The sequence below is a fragment of the Globicephala melas genome, chromosome X (genome assembly GCF_963455315.2).
Source record: "Globicephala melas chromosome X, mGloMel1.2, whole genome shotgun sequence".
Taxonomy (NCBI): Eukaryota; Metazoa; Chordata; class Mammalia; order Artiodactyla; family Delphinidae; genus Globicephala; species Globicephala melas.
The window spans coordinates 12,445,806-12,468,234 of NC_083335.1; the positions used below are offsets into that span (position 1 = coordinate 12,445,806).

General features: G+C 39.3%; 1 protein-coding gene across 1 annotated transcript; it reads left to right on the plus strand.

Annotated features, from left to right (window-relative positions):
- Positions 1 to 20,185: 20,185 nt before the first annotated feature.
- Positions 20,186 to 21,123, plus strand: LOC115847082 (olfactory receptor 1f45-like). Its single transcript, XM_030846554.1, is given in 2 exon segments — positions 20,186 to 20,948; positions 20,951 to 21,123. Coding segments are annotated over 2 exon segments (936 nt in total).
- The last annotated feature ends 1,306 nt before the right edge of the window (positions 21,124 to 22,429 follow it).

Consider the following 22,429-nt stretch of genomic DNA (forward strand, 5'->3'; position numbering starts at 1 on the left):
CTATGTAGGCTAATACATTGTAGCTTTCTCTTCAGAACATATTTGTACATTAATTATTTATAAATACTCTCTCTTTCTAGCTCTCAAAATAAACATAGATCTTCTCTACTTTCCCAAGGAATAGCTTGGCAATAGTGCGATTACTTTATTAGCAACCTGATTTTACACATAAGGAAACCAAAGTTATATGACTAGTGTAACATCATACAGTGAGTTAGTGACAGAGCTGAATCTAGAACCCAGGTCATCTCATCCCCAGGTCAGCAGATTTTATGCACTCAACTGATACACTTTAGACTAGGCTGTACTGCTATTAACAGTTTGCGGTGTCAGGCAATAATAACAATTATTTTCATTCACTTTTTTTAACATCTTTATTGGAGTATAATTGCTTTACAATGGTGTGTTAGTTTTTGCTATATAACAAAGTGAATCAGCTATACGTATACATATATTCCCATATCCCCTCCCTCTTGCGTCTCCCTTCCACCCACCCTAACCCACCCCTCTAGGTGGTCACAAAGCACCGAGCTGATTTCCCTGTGCTATGCGGCTGCTACCCACTAGCTATCTATTTCACACTTGGTAGTGTATATATGTCCATGCCACTCTCTCACTTACCCTTCCCCCTCCCCATGTCCTTTATTGCTTATCTAAGTCTATGCAAGAAGAGCAAAATAGAATACTGGAAATCTGAGTAATTCAGATTAAAGCTTTTTTTTCTACGTTTGGGGCAAAAGAGCCAAATGAAAAATACTTGGGCAGTTGCAGAAGAAGCAGGGCAAATTAATGTCAATGCTTACTTCCCCATATATACTCTTGTCCTCCTCCAGTTAGTCTGACCATCTGAGTGAAGGGTGCAACTCTCCATCTAGCCAGAAACCTAGGAGTCACACTTAACACCTTAATATCAATACCTCCTTTCTCCACTCCTCCCTTATCCAAAGGTAACCAAGTCCTTCTAACTCTATCTTCTAAATTCTGTTTAATACTTTCTAACCCCTCTACTAGGTGAAAAATTTTTCTCACCTGGAAACTGCAAAAATCTGCTAATTGATCTCTATTTGGCTTTTCTTAGGCTTCTAAAATAAATTTATTATGCACATCCAGTTGGTCTTTTAAGACAAAAATTGGAATATGTATGGAAAAAGGGAAAATTTATGTACTATTATTATGTATCTTGTCCTGTATACCTCTTTTCCTTGAGTCACTAATTATCATTTTGACTTGACTAATTTGCTATATAATTATTTTCACTTTTCCTGCAAACACTATCAGATGTTAAGACTACAAATATCATTTCTTCCAAATAATAAAATGCCAGATTAATTTATTCAACAAATATTTACTGAGGGTCTATTATGTCCTAGGCACTAGAAATGCATCGTGAACAAGATAGACAATATCCCTATTTTTATGAAACATGCATACTTGTAGATGAAGACATATAATAAACAAATATATAAATATATAATACAATGAAAGTGCTACAATAAACTTGTTAAATGCCATGATGAAAAAGTGTTTCCAGTTAAATGCAGTGGATTAGACATTCATATTTATCTATAAATGACATAAAAGAACTATTTTAGAGCCGTAAACCCATGAGAAAAAAACAGGAAAGAGTATGAAAACAGCAGCATTTTAGAAAATGGAAAGCTAAAGAGCAAATATTAACTGATTAGCAGACCCAAGGAACCTGAATCCTAAACCAGCAGTGAGAAAATGAACAATACAATTTGTACCAACAAACTCCCCCCAAAAGGCTCAGACACTAGCAGCATCTAGTCAGCATCTGGTACTTCTATAAGTGAGGGTAAAAGTGGAGCCCAAAACATGGGAATTAGTAGATAAGTGATTTGGGAAGCAATTAGGCCTCCAAATCCCCTTTATTCTTTGCAGCTGGGTAATTCCCCTACGTACTTCCCTCTCATAAAAGACTAGAGACTTATTCTCTGATAATTAAAATAGGAGTTCTGTCTTAGAACTGAGTGTAAGATTAGGTGAAAGTCTAGCTATATACTGCATGTTGAGACCACCAGCCCTCTTCCACTTGGTTCTCAGAAACCTACAGCCAACGCTTGTATCCCCCAAGTAGAAGATTATTTTCTGAGAGAATTTGACCAGACTTACAGAAAATTATCTGAAAATAATTAGGGGTTAACCAAAGGAAAGAATCCAGCCAAATCATCCTACAGTAGGGCCCACCATAACAAAAAGTTTTAATCGTGCTTTTCATGCCCCATTCAAATATAACCAAACATTCAAGGATCGCAAGACATATGATTTGTTTTTAATTATTTCATGGAAGGAAGAGATCAAAACGAATGAGGAAAAAAAGCAACTTAGAGGAAATATTTTAGGAAGATGAGAACGTTAAAAATCATCAGAAATATAAAAGAAGATATTGTAGTCATTAAACAAGAATAGTATATTATTTTTTAAATGTGCATTAAATAAGAGTTCTTGGATATTTTAAATGACAGCAGAAATAAAGCTTCAGTAGAAGTAGTGGAAAATGAAGTTGAAAGATTCTCACAAAAACTAGACCAAAGGGGGAAGATGGTGGAAGAGTAAGACGCGGAGATCACCTTCCTCCCCACAGATACATCAGAAATACATCTACACGTGGAACAACTCCTACAGAACACCTACTGAATGCTGACAGAAGACCTCACACCTCCCAAAAGGCAAGAAACTCCACACGTACCTGGGTAGGGCAAAAGAAAAAAAAAAACAGAGACAAAAGTATAGGGATGGGACCTGCACCACTGGGAAGGTGCTGTGAAGGAAGAAAGGTTTCCACACACTAGGAAGCCCCTTCTCGGGTGGAGACTGCGGGTGGCGGAGGGGGAAAGCTTCAGAGCCATGGAGGAGAGCACAGCAACATGGCTGCGGAGGGCAAAGCGGAGAGATTCCGCACAGAGGATCGGTGGTGACCGGCACTCACCAGCCCGAGAGGCTTGTCTGCTCACCCGCCGGGGCGGGCGGCACTAGGAGCTGAGGCTCGGGATTCGGTCGGAGCGCAGTGAGAGAACTGGTGTTGGCGGCGTGGGAAAAACATGGAGCTGCCGAAGAGGCAAGAGACTTCTTCTTCCCTCTTTGTTTCCTGGTGCGTGAGGAGAGGGGATTAAGAGCACTGCTTAAAGGAGCTCCAGAGACGGGCGTGAGCCGCGGCTAACAGCGCGGACCCCAGAGACGGGCATGAGGCAGTAAGGCTGCTGCTGCCGCCACCAAGAAGCCTGTGTGTGAGCACAGGTCACTATCCACACCCCCCTTCTGGGGAGCGTGTGCAGCCCGCCACTGCCAGAGTCCCGTGATCCAGGGACAACTTCCCCAGGAGAAAGCACGGCGTGCCTCAGGCTGGCACAACGTCACGCCGGCCTCTGCCGCCGCAGGCCCACCCCGCACTCTGTGCCGCTCCCTCCCCCCGCCCTGAGTGAGCCAGAGCCCCCGAATCAGCAGCTCCTTTAACCCTGTCCTGTCTGAGCAAAGAACAGATACCCTCTGGCAACCTACACGCAGAGGCGGGGCCAAATCCAAAGCTGAGCCCCGGAAGGTGTGCGAACAAAGAAGAGAAAGGGAAATCTCTCCCAGCAGCCTCAAGAGCAGCGGATTAAATCTCCACAATCAACTTGATGGACCCTGCATCTGTGGAATACCTGAATAGACAACAAATCATCCCAATTTGAGGAGGTGGACTTTGAGAGCAAGATTTATTATTTTTTCCCCTTTTCCTCTTTTTGTGAGTGTGTATGTGTATGCTTCTGTGTGAGATTTTGTCTGTATAGCTTTGCTTTCACCATTTGTCCTAGGGTCCTATCCATCCGTTTTTTTTACTTTTTAAAAAAATTTTTATTTAATAATTATTTTTTATCTTAATAACTTTAGTTTATTGTATCTTACGTTATTTTATTTTCTTTTATCCTCTTTCTTTCTTTCTTCCTACTTTTTACTCCCTTTTATTCTGAGCCGTGTGGATGAAAGGCTCTTGGTGCTCCAGCCAGGAGTCAGTGCTGTACCTCTGAGGTGGGAGAGCCAACTTCAGGACACTGGTCCACAAGAGACCTCCCAGCTCCACGTAATATCAAACGGTGAAAATCTCCCAGAGATCTCCATCTCAACGCCAAGACCAGGCTTCACTCAACGACCAGCAAGCTACAGTGCTGGACACCCTATACCAAACAACTAGCAAGACAGGAACACAACCCCACCCATTAGCAGAGAGGCTGCCTAAAATCATAATAAGTCTACAGACACCCCAAAACACGCCACCAGAAATGGACCTGCCCACCAGAAAGACAAGATCCAGCCTCATCCACCAGAACACAGGCACTAGTCCCCTCCACCAGGAAGCCTACACAAACCACTGAACCAACTTTAGCCACTGGGGACAGACACCAATAACAACAGTAACTACGAACCTGCAGCCTGCAAAAAGGAGACCCCAAACAGTAAGATAAGCAAAATAAGAAGACAGAAAAACACACAGCAGATAAAGGAGCAAGATAAAAACCCACCAGACCTAACAAAGGAAGAGGAAATAGGCAGTCTACCTGAAAAAGAATTCAGAATAATGATAGTAAAGATGATCCAAAATCTTGGAAATAGAATAGAGAAAATGCAAGAAACATTTAACAAGGACCTAGAAGAACTAAAGATGAAACAAGCAATGATGAACAAGAAAATAAATGAAAGTAAATAAACTCTAGAAGGGATCAATAGCAGAATAACTGAGGCAGAAGAACAGATAAGTGACCTGGAAGATAAATAGTGAAAATAACTACTGCAGAGCACAATAAAGAAAAAAGAATGAAAAGAACTGAGGACAGTCTCAGAGACCTCTGGGACAACATTAAACGCACCAACATTCGAATTATAGGGATCCCAGAAGAAGAAGAGAAAAAAGAAAGGGACTGAGAAAATATTTGAAGAAATTATAGTTGAAAACTTCCCTAATATGGGAAAGGAAATACTTAATCAAGTCCAGGAAGCACAGAGAGTCCCATACAGGATAAATCCAAGAAGAAACACGCCAAGACACATATTCATCAAACTGTCAAAAATTAAATACAAAGAAAACATATTAAAATCAGCAAGGCAAAAACAACAAATAACACACAAGGGAATCCTCATAAGGTTAATAGCTGATCTTTCAGCAGAAACTCTGCAATGCAGAAGGGACTGGCAGGACAGATTTAAAGTGATGAAGGAGAAAAACCTACAACTAAGATTACTTTACCCAGCAAGGATCTCATTCAGATTTGATGGAGAAATTAAAAACTTTACAGACAAGCAAAAGCTGAGAGAGTTCAGCACCACCAAACCAGCTTCACAACAAATGCTAAAGGATTTTATCTAGGCAAGAAACACAAGAGAAGGAAAAGACCTACAATAACAAACCCAAAACAATTAACAAAATGGAAATAGGAACGGGCATATAGATAAGTACCTTAAATGTAAATGGATTAAATGCTCCCACCAAAAGACACAGACTGGCTGAATGGATACAAAAACAAGACCCATATATATGCTGTCTACAAGAGACCCACTTCACACCTAGAGACACATACTGACTGAAAGTGAGGTGATGGAAAAAGATATTCCAAGCAAATGGAAACCAAAAGAAAGCTGGAGTAGCAATACTCATATCAGACAAAGTAGACGTTAAAATAAAGAATATTGGAAGAGACAAAGAAGGACACTACATAATGATCAAGAGATTGATCCATGAAAAAGATATAACAATTGTAAATATTTATGCACCCAAGATAGGAGCACCTCAGTACATAAAGCAAATACTAACAGTCATGAAAGGGGAAATTGCCAGTAACACATTCAGTGTAGGGGACTTTAACACCCAACTTTCACCAATGGACAGATCATCCTAAATGAAAATAAGTAAGGAAACACAACCTTTAAATGATAAACTAAACAAGATGGACTTAATTGATATTTATAGGACATTCCATGCAAAAACAGCAGAATACACATTTTTCTCAAGTGCTCATCGAACATTCTCCAGGATAGATCATATATTGGGTCACAAATCAAGCCTTGGTAAATATAAGAAAATTGAAATTGTATCAAATATCTTTTCGAACCACAACGCTATGAGACTCGATAGCAATTACAGGAAAGGATCTATAAAAAATACAAACACATGGAGGCTAAACAATACACTACTTAATAACGAAGTGATCACTGAAGAAATCAAAGAGGAAATCAAAAAATACCTACAGGGCTTCCCTGGTGGCGCAGTGGTTGAGAGTCCGCCTGCCGATGCAGGGGACACGGGTTCATGCCCCGGTCCAGGAGGATCCCACGTGCCGCGGAGCGGCTGGGCCCGTGAGCCATGGCTGCTGAGCCTGCACGTCCGGAGCCTGTGCTCTGCAGCGAGAGAGGCCATGGCGGTGAGAGGCCCGCGTACCGCAAAAAAAAAAAAAAAAAAAAAAAACCTACAAATGACAATGGAGACACGACAACCCAAATCCTATGGGATGCAGGAAAAGCAGTTCTAAGAGGGAAGTTTATAGCAATACAATCCTACCTTAAGAAACAGGAAACATCTCGAATAAACAACCACCATGCACCTAAAGCAATTAGAGAAAGAAGAACAAAAAAACGCAAAGTTAGCAGAAGGAAAGAAATAATAAAGATCAGATCAGAAATATATGAAAAAGAAATGAAGGAAACGATAGCAAAGATCAATAAAACTAAAAGCTGGTTCTTTGAGAAGATAAACAAAATTGATAAACCATTAGCCAGATTCATCAAGAAAAAAAGAGAGAAGACTCAAATCAATAGAATTTGAAATGAAAAAGGAGAAGTAACAACTGACACTGCAGAAATACAAAAGATCATGAGAAATTACTACAAGCAACTCTATGCCAATAAAATGGACAACCTGGAAGAAATGGACAAATTTTTAGAAATGCACAAGCTTGCCAAGACTGAATCAGGAAGAAATAGAAAATATGAACAGACCACTCACAAGCAGTGAAATTGAAGCTGTGTTTAAAAATCTTCCAACAAACAAAAGCTCCGGACCAGACTGCTTCACAGACGAATTCTATCAAACATTTAGAGAAGAGCTAACACCTATCCTTCTCAAACTCTTCCAAAATATAGCAGAGGGAGGAACACTCCCAAACTCATTGTACGAGGCCACCATCACCCTGATACCGCAACCAGACAAGGATGTCACAAGGAAAGAAAACTACAGGCCCATATCACTGATGATCATAGATGCAAAAATCCTCAACATAATACTAGCAAACAGAATCAAACAGCACATTTAAGGATCATACACCATGATCAAGTGGGGTTTATCAAAGGAATGCAAGGATGCTTCAGTATACGCAAATCAATCAATGTGATACACCATATTAACAAATTGAAGGAGAAAAACCATATGGTCATCTCAATAGATGCAGAGAAAGCTTTCGACAAAATTCAACACCCATTTATGATAAAAACCCTACAGAAAGTAGGCATAAAGGAAACTTTCCTCAACATAATAAAGGCCATATATGACAAACCCACAGCCAACATCGTCCTCAATGGTGAAAAACTGAAAGCATTTTCACTAAGATCAGGAACAAGACAAGGTTGCCAACTCTCACCACTCTTATTCAACATAGTTTTGGAAGTTTTAGCCACAGCAATCAGAGAAAAAAAGGAAATAAAAGGAATCCAAACCGGAAAAGAAGAAGTAAAGCTGTCACTGTTTGCAGATGACACGATACTATACATAGAGAATCCTAAAGATGCTACCAGAAAACTACTAGAGCTAATCAATGAATTTCGTAAAGTAGCAGGATACAAAATTAATGCACAGAAATCTCTGGCATTCCTATACACTAATGATGAAAAATCTGAAAGTGAAATCAAGAAAACACTCCCATTTACCACTGCAACAAAAAGAATAAAATATCTAGGAATAAACCTACCTAAGGAGACAAAAGACCTGTATGCAGAAAATTATAAGACACTGATGAAAGAAATTAAAGATGATATAAATAGATGGAGAGATATACCATGTTCTTGGATTGGAAGAATCAACATTGTGAAAATTACTGTACTGCCCAAAGCAATCTACCGATTCAGTGCAATCCCTATCAAACTACCACTGGCATTTTTCACAGAACTAGAACAAAAATTTTCACTATTTGTATGGAAACACAAGAGACCCCGAATAGCCAAAGCAATCTTGAGAATGAAAAACGGAGCTGGAGGAATCAGGCTCCCTGACTTCAGACTATACTACAAAGATACAGTAATCAAGACAGTATGATACTGGCACAAAAACAGAAACACAGATCAATGGAACAGGATAGAAAGCCCAGAGATAAACCCACACACATATGGTCACCTTATCTTTGATAAAGGAGGCAGGAATGTACACTGGAGAAAGGACAGCCTCTTCAATAAGTGGTGCTGGGAAAACTGGACAGGTACATGTAACAGTATGAGATTAGATCACTCTAACACCATACACAACAATAAGCTCAAAATGGATTAAAGACCTAAATGTAAGGCCAGAAACTATCAAACTCTTAGAGGAAAACATAGGCAGAACACTGTGTGACATAAATCACAGCAAGATCCTTTTTGACCTACCTCCTAGAGAAATGGAAATAAAACCAAAAATAAGCAAATGGGACCTAATGAAACTTCAAAGCTTTTGCACAGCAAAGGAAACCATAAACAAGACCAAAAGACAACCCTCGGAATGGGAGAAAATATTTGGAAATGAAACAACTGACAAAGGATTAATCTCCAAGATTTACAAGCAGTTCATGCAGCTCAATAACAAACAAACAACCCAATCCAAAAATGGGTAGAAGATCTAAAGAGACATTTCTCCAAAGAAGATATACAAATTGCCAACGAACACATGAAAGAATGCTCAACATCATTAATCATTAGAGAAATGCAAATCAAAACTACAATGAGATATCATCTTACACTGGTCAGAATGGCCATCATGAAAAAATCTAGAAACAGTAAATGCTGGAGAGGTTGTGGGGAAAAGGGAACACTCTTGCACTGCTGGTGGGAATGTGAATTGGTACAGCCACTATGGAGAACAGTATGGAGGTTCCTTAAAAAACTACAAAGAGAACTACCATATGTATTTCTATTTAAACCACCATATGACCCAGCAATCCCACTACTGGGCATATACCCTGAGAAAACTATAATTCAAAAAGAGCCATGTACCAAAATATTCATTGCAGCTCTACTTACAAGAGCCCGGAGATGGAAACAACCTAAGTGTCCATCATCGGATGAATGGATAAAGAAGATGTGGCACATATATACAATGGAATATTACTCAGCCATAAAAAGAAACGAAATTGAGCTATTTGTAATGAGGTGGATAGACCTGGAGTCTGTCATACAGAGTGAAGTAAGTCAGAAAGAGAAAGACAGATACCGTATGCTAACACATACATATGGAATTTAAGAAAAAAAATGTCATGAAGAACCTAGGGGTAAGACAGGAATAAAGAAACAGACCTACTAGAGAATGGACTTGAGGATATGGGGAGGGGGAAGGTTCAGCTGTGACAAAGTGAGAGAGTGGCATGGACATATATACAATACCAAATGTAAAATAGATAGCTAGTGGGAAGCAGCCGCATAGCACAGGGAGATCAACTCGGTGCTTTGTGACCACCTGGAGGGGTGGGATGGGGAGGGTGGGAGTGAGGGAGACGCAAGAGGGAGGAGATATGGGAACGTGTGTCTATCTGTGGCTGATTCACTTTGTTGTAAAGCAGAAACTAACACACCATTGTAAAGCAATTATACTCCAATAAAGATGTAAAAAAAAAAAAAAACTAGTCCAAGGAAACAGACAGAAAGTAAGAAAAAAAATTTTTTTATTTAGAAGATCAAACCAGGAGGTTTGGAATAGGTTTGATAGGAATGAAAGGTTTTTCTGAAAGAGAGCAGTGAAAATGGAGGAGAGGAAATTATCAAAGAAATCATTTAAGTAAAATTCCCAGAACTCAAGAAATAGTTTCCAGATTAAAAGGGCCAATTGAGTACCCAGCAATACTGATGCAAGTAGGTTCACACCAAGGCATGCCATATTGAAATATACGAAGAATACTGGAAACCAAGAGGAGATTATATTTGAATGGCAGAAGTTGAGTAGGAAGGCAAAGATGAATAAGGGCCACAGTGATGACCACAGTCATGGCATTGCATATAACCACTATATCCAATCCATCATACTCTGCCTGCTCTACTCTAAAAGGTCATCCAGTATCCAAAGACTTCTATTTACCTCCACTGTACCCTCTTAGCCCAATCCAATTGTCTTTCTCTTAGATTACTACAGTAGCCTATAACTGGGCTCTCTGTCTTTACTCTGGCCCCCTATAGCCCATCGTCCAGATAGCAGCCAGAATCATCTTTGCAAAGTGTAAATCAGACCTCTTTTCTTCTTCTTAATCCTATCAATGGCTTTACACTGCTTTCAGAATTAAGTCCAAACACTTCACCATAGCATTCTGGACTCCACTATTAGGTGCCCTTGAATATCTTTTGACATCATCATCTATCTGTCTCTCTCATTACTTCCAGACACATTGATTTAAGTTACATTCTAAGTACATGCCCACTACATTTCCAGCTTAGATCTTTTTCACTAGTCTCTATCTGCAATCTCCAGCTCTTTCTCATCACTCATTACTTAGGTCTCAGCTCACTTGTCACTTCCTCAGAGAAAAATTCCCTGATCAACTTACCTAAAGCAGTCACTGACCCAGCAATTCTCTACACCATTTTATTCCAGCATTTATTCTAGCTATTATCAGCTAAAATTATGTTTTTAAATTCATCTCTCTGTATATATTTATTATCTGTATTCTCCCACAAGAATATAAGTGCCATATGGGCAAAAGTGAATTTGCCTATCACTTTGCATGTTCATAGGTGCTCAATAAATATCGCCTGAATTAACTTTCTAATGGATTAACCACCAAGAGTTCACAGACCTTAACACAGCAACAGAATAGAGTTGCAGATTTACATGGTGACATAGTGGCCACATATTAGATAATCCGAAAGGCATCCCATGGCTGAGGAAAAAATGATAAACAGGCTCATCAATGTCACACCTGAAGAGAAACCAATAGCTTCGAACTCTGCTATAATGTCCTCTAGCTTCTTTGTTCCCATGACTAAGGAGTAGCAAACATGGAGAAAAGATACACTAGTAAGAAATACACAAATGGTGTAAAATGGAGTATGTATGTGTAAGGTAGGGGTGATTATTTTGATACAAAAGAGGGTAATCAAGCCCAGTTCCTCACTGTAGCAATAGAAAAAATAATTTTTATTGCCCCTCAAAAAGAGACCCCTGAAGAGCCAGGCTCTAACTGATTCTCAAGAACATAAACTCAAATTGGTGGTATTAGATTTCCTTTCTTTACAGATCACATGGCAAGCCCAGTTTCGGAGAGGGTACTTGTCTTAGTCTGCTAAGGATGCCATAACAAAATACCACTGAGTGGCTTAAACAACAGAAATTTATTTTCTCACAGTTCTGGAGGCTAGAAGTTGCAGATCAGGGTGCCATCATGGTCAATTAATGGTGAGAGCTCTGTTCCCAGCTTGCAAACAACCACCTTCTTGCTGTGTCCTCACATGGCAGAAAGAGAGAGAGAGAGAGAGAGAGCGTGCACTCTGATGTCTCTTTTTATCAGACATCTAATACTAATCCCATCATGAGGTGCCCACACTCATAACCTCATCTAAACCTAATTACCTCCAAAAGGTCCCATCTCCAAATGCCATCACACTGGGGGTTAGGGCTTCAACATATGGATTTGGGTGGGGGGACACAATTCAGTCCACAGCAGTAATGAAACTGATAGAGAAAAGAGGCAAAGTGTAAGGCAGGCCTGCCAGATGATACAGTTGAATGAAAGAGTCTACAATTACATCCCTCTCACGATTTATCTATTGGTGGAGCTCACTAAAGCACTCCTACATTTCCAATTATCCAACTCCCAGCACTCCCCTCTCCATCCTACTACCCTTCCAAACCATCATGTGGTAAATACAAAGATTGTTATATTCTAAAGTTATCTGATGGGATCAAGTTACATAGCCAGGAAAGGAATTCCTTCATGTTTAATAGATCATAAATCCAGTATGCATATTAGGAAAATAATATGTTCAAAGTCACACTGAAAATAAGATTTCAAACCGGATTTGGGACCAGAGCTCTTGTCTCCCAGCAAAAGGCTTTTCCCTCTGGAGATACGGCTATTGTCCCAAGAGACCCATGCCTCAGGTTGGTTCTGAAAGAATGCCATAGAGATTTAAGGGCTGCTAAAACCTTGGGTCACTGTGACCCTTACTCTGTACTTCGTTGTTGAATTCTGTCTTTCACTTCATCTAAGTAACTGAAAATCAGGAAGATCCTCCTTCTCTACCAACCTTGAATCTCATTAGGGAAGAAGTACACTGTGTACTTGTTCCCTTGGCACTTCAGGTGGCAAATTTCATCCTTTTCCAGGCCAATTAGAAGCTTGCAAGTACCTTGTTCCCTTGCCAGCTGCCTTCAAGGACAGTGTGCTCCCTAAGACCCACATGACAACAAATATTACTTAACACAGACCAATAATTCCATACCGCAGTTGAAAATATCAGATTACTACTGAGATTGAAGCATTGACTAGAAAAGAGTCCCAATGATCTCCTGATTATGAAGCAATTATGGGTATAGGAACTGTCACCTCCCCTAAACTTATGTTCTCCAGGACATCTTTTATGATAAAACCCACCTAACTCTGACTACTCAATTCCTCTACTTTGCATTCTATTGTTTGCCTTTGTTCAGTTTTTGCTTTAAAAGACTGCTTTGGGATGCAGAGCTGTCATTGTACAAGTATGTGTTCTCCCTAACCAACTTGTGTGTTCTGTATAGCTGCTTCTGAGTATGGTCTTCATTACCTGTGCTTTATCTGTTCTAAATTTCTCTTTCCTGCATTTCTTTTCACTGACAAAATAATCTAATGTTATGGGGAAGCATAAAAGCTAAGGGTTGGAAAAATATGGCTCATGTACCAAAAAAGCAAGCTGAATAGCAAAATGTGACACAATCTGCTATGATTCTCTGTGATAATAGGAACTAAATGGTTTAACTTTGATGCCCAAATATCTCCCTACTGATCTCCCTTCAATAGTCCCGCTAGGTCCCAATGTCTCCTTATGTAGCTGCCAACAAGACCTTCATAAATTGATAACTGGATGGAACAAGGATGCTGTAGGTAATCTAACACTTGCTCTCTTAGCTTTATCACTCCTCTCAGTATTTTTTGTTTTTATTTTTGTTTTTTTGCAGTAAAGGATGTTTGTGGAGGGGAAAAAGAAACAGGTAAGAAGGGGAGTCAATCCTAGATCCTTGGGCCCCCTCTCCCAACTGGATGAGAGAGGAGAGGGGAGACCTATGGCATGCTTCTCTCACTTCATTTCCTCTTCTCTAATCCTGAAGAAGAGCTTTAATAATGCCTCTTTCTCCCATTAGTGAAACAACGAATTAATGGATAATCTGTCTACCCTGAAGAGGTTGCCATTAAAGGCAGAAACAGAGATTGGCTCCAATCTAGTTGACAAGCTGATAACAGTTCCTAGTGTTTTTCAAAAACTTTTATTAATCAGATTACTTAAAGCTATGTTTAATCTTTTTCTCTCCCTTCTGCTGCTAACCTTTACTACCACCTCCAGATGACCCCTCTTCCCTAACACCTCTTCTATAATAAGCCCACTACCCCCACACATAGCATAGGTGAACCCATCAGGCAGAATGTAATTTTATTGTCACAAACTCTTTCTAAGCTAGAAATTGAAAAACTTCATGAATTATACATCAAAACACATATACCAAACCCACATTGTTAGATGAAAAGAAACTGTACTATTTCTACTACCCACCTTCTAGTCATATATGATCACATTTCCACCACAACCTTCATAAATGTACCCAATTAGAAATCACAGAATTGTCAAGTATCAGAGTGGGAAGGTAGTATAGAGATAATTTAGTCTAACCCTCTCATTTTACAGAGGATAAAACTAATACCCAGAGAAAGGGCTTTCCAAAGGTCACTCAGGTAGTTGAGAATATAAGTTCAACTAAAACCATGGCCATGTTTATGATCCTCTGTGTCAAAACAAACATATATTCAACTAAGAATTTAAGGGTATTTGGATCCATCCTCCAAATGAGGAAGCATCAATCTTTTCAAATAAAAAATGACCCCATTCATCATATCTGAACATCCCTGCTCTTTCCTGTACTGCTTTGCTGCTATTGTCAATTCCCAGGACTCTTTCTTTCCCTGGCCTCTGAACAGCCCCCACGAATGAGCAATTCCTAAACGCACTTGCTATGACGTTTGCAAAGGCAGCCACTCAGAGAAAAGGTCAGTGTCACTGTTCTGTTTCCAAATATGTCCCTTTAAAGAATCAGACATTACAATACTGAATACCAATTGCCTGAAGACTTAGAAATCTCCTCTAGGAAAGTTCAAGGCTCCTGAAAAAAAAGGAAAATCCAGTGAAGTTTGTGAAGTGATTTACCAAATTGAAAAAGGAACACAAAAGGGGAATGAAGAGACACCCTTTTTCTACTGGCCTGGGGAATTGCGCTGATGGGTTCACAAGAGAGTGACATGATTCCTCATTCCTCTGTCTTTATACTCAGCCATTTCTCTAGTGAGCTGGAAAGTCAGGCAAGCCCCACACATGCTCTCTGGTCACTGTAAATAGGGGGTCGGGTTTCTAGGGAGCCTCCAAACATAGAAGTAGAGCCACAAAGGAAAGAAGTAATTATTTATAGCTATTTTGCTTTGTACTTCTGATGTTAGTTCTTACCTGGTACCTGTCAGTCAGCTCTGATCTCTGAATTTCCCATGACAGAAAATGATGCTTACTATTTCTCTTAGATGTTGCCAAGCATCCTTAATCATATGGTATACACAAAAACCTTCACAATCATACCCAACCTATTACTTTCTAGTCTCACCTTCTACCACTTTCTCCTGTGCTATAGCTAGTCTCACTTTCTACCACTATCTCCTGTGCTACAGCCCACACTGGACAACTCTAAGTTACTGCACGCATCTTGTATTTTGAGGACTCACACTTTTTTCCCCTCTATATCTTTACAAATTGTGTTTCAAATTGCTAGAATGCCTCCATCCCATCCTCCATTTCATTACGTAAGACATATTTTTAAGCTATTTTCTCTTTAAAGTCTTCCATGATCCCTACCCTTACTTCAAATTAATTGTTCTATAAATAATTTCTATTCTTCTATTAATTCAATCATTCACAAATTGTTGAGTATGAACAATTTGTCAGGCACTTTGCTAAGCACTGGGAATATAACAGTAGGTAGACATATTCCCTATCCTTATAGAATTTATAGGATAATAGGAAAAATAAGTATTTGCAGTACTTTTCATAGGAGATGTATACATGGCTATGGGATGTCACTGCAAGGATTTGACATAGTCTTGAGAGGTCAGAAAAGGTATACCTTCAGAAGGAGCATTTAAATTGAGAACTGAAATAAAAACATGAGTTAGCCAAATATAAAGGCTGTTCCCTTCCAGAAAGAGAATACAAACATATGAAAAAAACAATAAGGCAAGAAGGAATTTGGTATTTTCAAGAAACTGAAAGAAGGGGAAAGTGGCACAACGTGAGAATTCAGAAGAAGGCCAGGCATTGTAGGCTACATTATTAATTCTGGACCATAAACTAAGAGGATTAGGAAGTCACTGAAAATTATCAGCCTGGGGACTGTTTGGAGGGAACAAAAGTAGATGTAGAGACATGGTGATGGCTTAGAATAGGGTGATGGAGAGAAGCAGATACATTTGAGAGATATTTAAGATGGGGAATCTACAGGACTTAAATAATGGGATCTTAAGAAATAAAGATGGAAGGTATCAAAAATGACAAAAATTGATAATGCTATATTTTATTGAGGTAAGGAATAATAGAGGAGGGCCAAAATTGATTTCAGCAGTGTTGTGGGTAGACAATGAATATGGTTTTGAAAATACTGAATTTGAGGTGCTTATGAGATATAGAATTGTATATAACAAACAGTCAGGTGTGTGGTTCTGGGGCTCAGAAGAGAGAGCTAATTAAAGATAAGAAACAGAATCATCAGCATAAAGATGGTAACCGAAGTCATGAAAGTGGATAATTTTACTCTAGGGATAGAGTAGAGTGAGCAAATAAAAACTTCGTGATATCACAACAAACATTTAAAGGTTATATTGAAGAGCCATGAAAGGAGAAGGAGAAAGAGTGGTCAAAGAGATAGAAGGAAAACCAGGGGATTGCAGGTTCTCAACATCCAACAAAAGAGGGTACATCAAGAAAGAGGACCTACTGTATAGCACAGGGAACTATACTCACTATTTTGTACTAACCTACAAGGGGAAAGAATCTGAAAAATGATATATATGTGTGTGTGTGTATATATATATATATATATATATATATATATATATATATATATACCTGAACCACTGTGCTGTACACCTGAAACTAACACAACGTTGTAAATCAACTATACTTCAATTAAAAAAAATATATATATATATATATATAAAGAAAGAGGACCATCATCTGAGGTGAGTGTTGTTGAGTTGCCAAGAAGTGTGGATTTAGCAACATGGGTGTCATTGTGACCTTATCGAGAGCTATTTCAATAGAGTTGTGTGAGGCAGAAGACAGATTGGAGTGGGTTGAGGTGAAGAAATGGAGACAGAAATGTAGACAATTCAAGAAATTTGTGTTTAATGGTATGAGTGAGATTGTTTAGTAACTGAGGAGGCTAAGGGATCCTGGGGGCCTTGCTTGTCTCTTTGTTTGAACATAAGAAAGACTATAACATGCTTTAAAGCCAAAAGAAAAATCCAGTAGAGAAGGGCTGATTGAAGATATAAGAAATAAGTTAACTGATAGCATAAGTCTTCTGGGAAAGTAAAAGGGGAAGGAATCCAGAATATAGGTGAAGGGATTGGCCCTTAATAAAAGGAAGGATAACCTTCCGTAGTAACATTAAGAAAGAAGAGGGTAGTGAGTTGTCCATAATCTCTCGGTTTGGAGGTAGAGTTGAACAGGAAGTGAGGTCCTTTGTTGGGATTCAGAGTAGGGAGAAAGATAGGAGTGAAGTTTCAGAAGATAATTTTTAGTCAAGTTCTCAGAATGCTTTTATTTCTAGAGCTCCCCCATGATTAATAAGGGATATTTTAGTGCAGTGATTAAGAAAATGGGATCAAGAGTGAGAGTTTCTGCTAAGAACCTTGGCTCTACCATAAAGTAGTTGTATGACCTTGGGCAAATCATTTAACTTTTTTATTTTCAGTTTCCTCATCTGTGAAAAGATATATGTGTATATATATATAAATCCCAAGAAATCAGTGAGTATCAATATATCCCAGTAGAGAGGACTTCATCCATAGAGGATGGAATTGAGAGTGGTTTCTAATGAGTAGCCTAGAGAATTGTGTCCTGAGCCCTAGGGTGATCTTTTTCTAAATCCAGCAGCAGGGACACCACCACCAGTTGAGGTTTTCAGTTTTATTTCATCCCTCTCCTCTGTCTTTTTCTGTATTTAGAAAGAGAAAAGGTTCACATCTGTGGCTGGGAAAATCACCATTTTTTGAGTGGAGGAAGTGGAACTGTTTTTTTTCTGGAAAAGCTTTGGAAATAGCCACAAAACATCTAGGTAAGTTCCAAAGGAGGGGGATCCCCAACCCAAATACACAAATGTTTGTTACCCAAGTCCACTACAAGAGTATTGTGCCTTGATTCAAGTCACAAATTAGTGACCTGAATATACAAGGGTTGAAAACCTGAAGATACTTATGTGTTTGGTTGTAAAAGATGGTGCCACCTAGGAGATAGTAGATGAGAACATGCAGTTAAATGGAACTGACTGATATGGTGTTTGAAGGTGGAATCAGAAACGTGGACTGTCAAATTTTGCTAATACAGTCTGCATTAGTGAAAAGCCTATATTACATGTACATAATAATATGCCACTTTATTATTTTCAGTACATTCTGTACATATGAAATGGCTAAATGTTGCCTAGCAGAGGTCCCACCAGAACTGATCCTGCCTGATTTATAATCAGCACATTTATTTGTTAGTATGCAAATAAGAACTGCTATAGTACTTGGGGAAAATTGTGTTGTTAAGTAAGTGCAACATTTCTCCTGCAATTTTGCTCCAACTGTTAATTAGTTCTGCTAACCTCTTTTTGCAGATTGTATGAAGTTAAACAGCAAACCAGCAGAAGTATGTGAATTTATACAATGGCAATCCAGTTGTGTTACACTGGGAAGGCTGTATGAAGACATACAGATTTTTTTTTAAGAATTAATTTTTATAGGTTTTATTTATTTATTTATTTATGGCTGTGTTGGGTCTTCGTTGCTGCACGCGGGCTTTCTCTAGTTGTGGCTAGCGGGGACTACTTCTCATTGTGGTTCGCGGGCTTCTCATTGTGATGGCTTCTCCTGCCATGGAGCACCGGCTCTGGGAGCATGGGCTTCAGTAGTTGTAGCACGCGGACTCAGTAGTTGTGGCACACGGGCTTAGTTGCCCCTTGGCATGTGGGATCTTCCCAGACCAGGGCTCGAACCCGTGTCCCCTGCATTGGCAGGTGGATTCTTAACCACTGCGCCACCAGGGAAGCCCAAGACATACAGATTTTTGAGTAAGTAGCAAGTATGTAAAATGGATTTCACAGCAGCATAGATAAGGTACAAGCTGGAATAAGCAAAGACAAAGCTTCCCATTTGTTAGCCCATTTGCTCTCATTTGGACTTACACACATATGGTAAAAACGCTTTGGCATCAAGATTCAAAGTCAATCTCCACCACCTGCTAGCTTTGTGACGTTGGCTGAGCAAGCTCTTATGTGCCTAGAACATAGGTGATGCTCTTCACAAACATGAAGCTGTAAGCAATATAGTAGCAATCGAGCACAGTTGTTAAGTAAGAGGTTCTGAGGTCAGACTGACTGAGCTCAGAATCCTCACTCCACTACACTAGCTATGCATCACTCTTATCAAATTATTTAACTTCTTTAATTCTTGATTTATTCATCTGTAAATGGAACATTTTCTTAGTAGACCTACTCAGCTTACAGAGTTGTGGTGAATATTTAATAAAATAATCAATGTAAAGCACTTAGCACTTGCATGCAACTGCAACATAGTAAGCCCTCAATAAACACTCGCTGTTAAAAGTGTTATCCCAAAACTTTCTTCATTGTGGCTTATGCCCAATCAGCTCCACTATAAATAGCCTTGTTAAGGACACTTACCTTTGCATTGCTTAATTCAGTGGACACCCCTGCATGACTTCAGCAGCATTTATGGCAAATAACTAATTTTTCCTTGTTAAGAAGTAAAAACTGGGAAGTTTTCAGAAAGATCTGAGGAAGAACTAATTACTTAAAGGATAAAATTTTGGATCAGGTGCTGGAAGTAGAGTGTGGCATCTCTCTCTCTGGAACACTAAAACATGATCAGCTAAACCATCGCATGCATATTGAATATTTAACTGCCCAAAGACAGAGGCTCAGCTAGATGTTCTCTGAAGGTTTCTTTTTGCCTTTAAAGTTTGTGATTTTTCCAAATTAGTGAATGATATCAGCTACTATTTGTGCAGCAATAGCTAAAATACAGATATGGGCATTTTACATATGTCCTTGCAATCCTCACAAAAATCCTATAAAGTGGGTATTCTCCACATTTTAAAATTGATGAAATAATCTTAGAAAAGCACAGATAACAGTCATGAAGATACTGAGTGGTAAATTCAAAATATTTCTTTTTTAATTTATTCACTCATTCTTGTATAAATACAACCAATATTTATGAACACCTACTATGTGCTGGGCACTGTTTTTAACACTGGTGTATTGCATTGAACATAGTAGATAAAATCAACGCCCTTGTGGAGCTTGTATTTTGGTAAGCAGAAAATAAGACACAAGACTATCTGGTTCAAGGCTTGATTCACTTCTATAATATGGTACAATGTCCTCTGACTGGATTTTGTGTCATGTTACCATTTTACGGTGAAGTCGAATTTTTCCCGTTTTAGACACAGCAAAATCATGCACCAAGGAAACCAAACTATCTCCGAATTTTTCCTCCTGGGACTCACAGTGGTGTCTGAACAGCAGCAGCACATCTTTACGCTGTTTCTGTGCATGTATCTGGTTACCATAGTGGGAAACTTACTCATCATCCTGGCTATTATCAATGACGCTCACCTCCACAGCCCCATGTACTTCTTCCTTGGCAATCTATCCTTCACTGACATCTGCTTCACAACCACTACCATCCCCAAAATGTTGGCAGACATCCAAAGCCAGAGCCTAATCATCTCTTTTGCAGGGTGCCTTACACAAATGTACTTTTTTGTGTTGCTGGTGGACCTGGACAATTTCTTCTTGGCAGCCATGGCACATGACCTGAACATTGCCATCTGTCACCCATTACACTATGCTGCATTACTGAGTCCCAAGGGTTGTGTCCTGCTCGTAGTGACTCCATGGGTTGTCTCTAATCTTGTTTCAGTACTGCATCTCAGTCTGCTGGGCCTCCTGAATTTCTGTGATCAGAGAGAAATCCCACACTTCTGTGACCTGGAAACCATGTTAAGGCTTGCTTGTTTAAACAGCCAGATCAATGATTTGACAATCCTAGTCATTGGGGGATCAGTTATCTTCATCCCATTCACCTTCATTTTTGTCTCCTATTCCCTTATTGGTTGCACTGTACTTAGGATTCCTTCAGCCAAGGGGAAGTGGAAAACATTCTCCACTTGTGGCTCCCATTTCTTAGCTGTGGCCCTCTTCTATGGATCCATTGTTGGGTCTACTTTCCTCCATCTTCTGCCTACTCAGCAGAAAGGGATAAGGTGGCTGCCATCATGTATACGGTTGTAACTCCCATGATGAAGCCCTTCAGCTATAGTCTAAGGAACAAGGACATGAAAGGAGCACTGAGGAGACTACTCATCAGGGAAATCTATTTCTGGAGATGGTGATCCCTGCTGTAAGAAATACCTGTATCAACTTCTTAGACTTAGATGAGCACACAGAGGATCCAAACCTCAGGCTACTGTGCCACCATGGTAGTTTCTTCCCCATCCATTTCCTGTCCCAAATACAGGTCCAAGACTCTAGATAGGACTCATCTCTCCATAAAAATAATACCAAAATAAAACAAAACAAAAATGCTCCTTTACTCCACAGTCCTTCACAATTTACAAACAGAGTTTTACCTGAATAAGCTTATGGCTGTGTAGTCAGTACTTACTAATTGGTCTCTAATTTTTGGTTGGTGCCTCCCTTCCCCCTCTACCAAACCCTACATGCTAGATCACTGATGGGAAGGAAGGGAGGAAAAGAGGAAGGAAGGAAGAAAACATTGATGACAATAGTTCAAAATATCTTACAGATAATACCATTTTGAAATTCACAACTTCCAAACAATGACTTGATTCACACTAGTATTTTGGGGTGAATACTGTATCATTCTCATGTACTAGGCAAGAAAAAAGATGCACTAATAGAAGATAAACAAACTAAGGCAAAAACTATCATGTCATTTGTCCTGCTCTGAGCCCTACAGAGGCTCCCCAACAAAGCTTAAGTTCTTCAGCATCTAAGATCCTCTACCACCTGCACTCACCTACATTTCCAGAAGTAAGAATCATCATTCGCTATCTGCTCACCATCTTTTGAACACCCTACATCCCAGGTACACTGGACACTTTGTCATTCTTTGGGCAGTGTATGGATTTGCATGACTCTTGTCTTTGTACATGTTACACCCTCTCCTTGGAATATCTGTTCCATTCTCTCTTCCTACAGACATTTGACACTTTTTAAAGGCTCCATCTCAGGTCTTACACTCTCTGTGAATTATTTCATAATTCTTACACCTTTCTAGGTAAAATTATTCCCTTTTCTCCTCTAGGATCCTGTAGCACTTTATTTTACTATTGTATCACTTATCACAATTAATTATAATTATATTTGTCAGTGTTATCCAAGATGATCTGATCTCTTTACAGTGTACAGGAACTATGTTTTATTAGTCTCTGTAGCTCTAGCCTAGTATAATGCCTGAAACAGGGTAGGTATTCAGTAAACCAAATTGAATAAAACAATTGTCATCTCTCAAAACAGAAAATTTATTTTTAGCTTATCTTCTGCTGACTTGTTGAGTAATACTAGATGACTCAATTAATCTCTCTGAGCTTAGTGTCCCATTGATACAATTCATGAAACAGTATACTAACTTTTGCCTCCTAGCTACCCGCATTGATGATATAGAACATGTTAGAG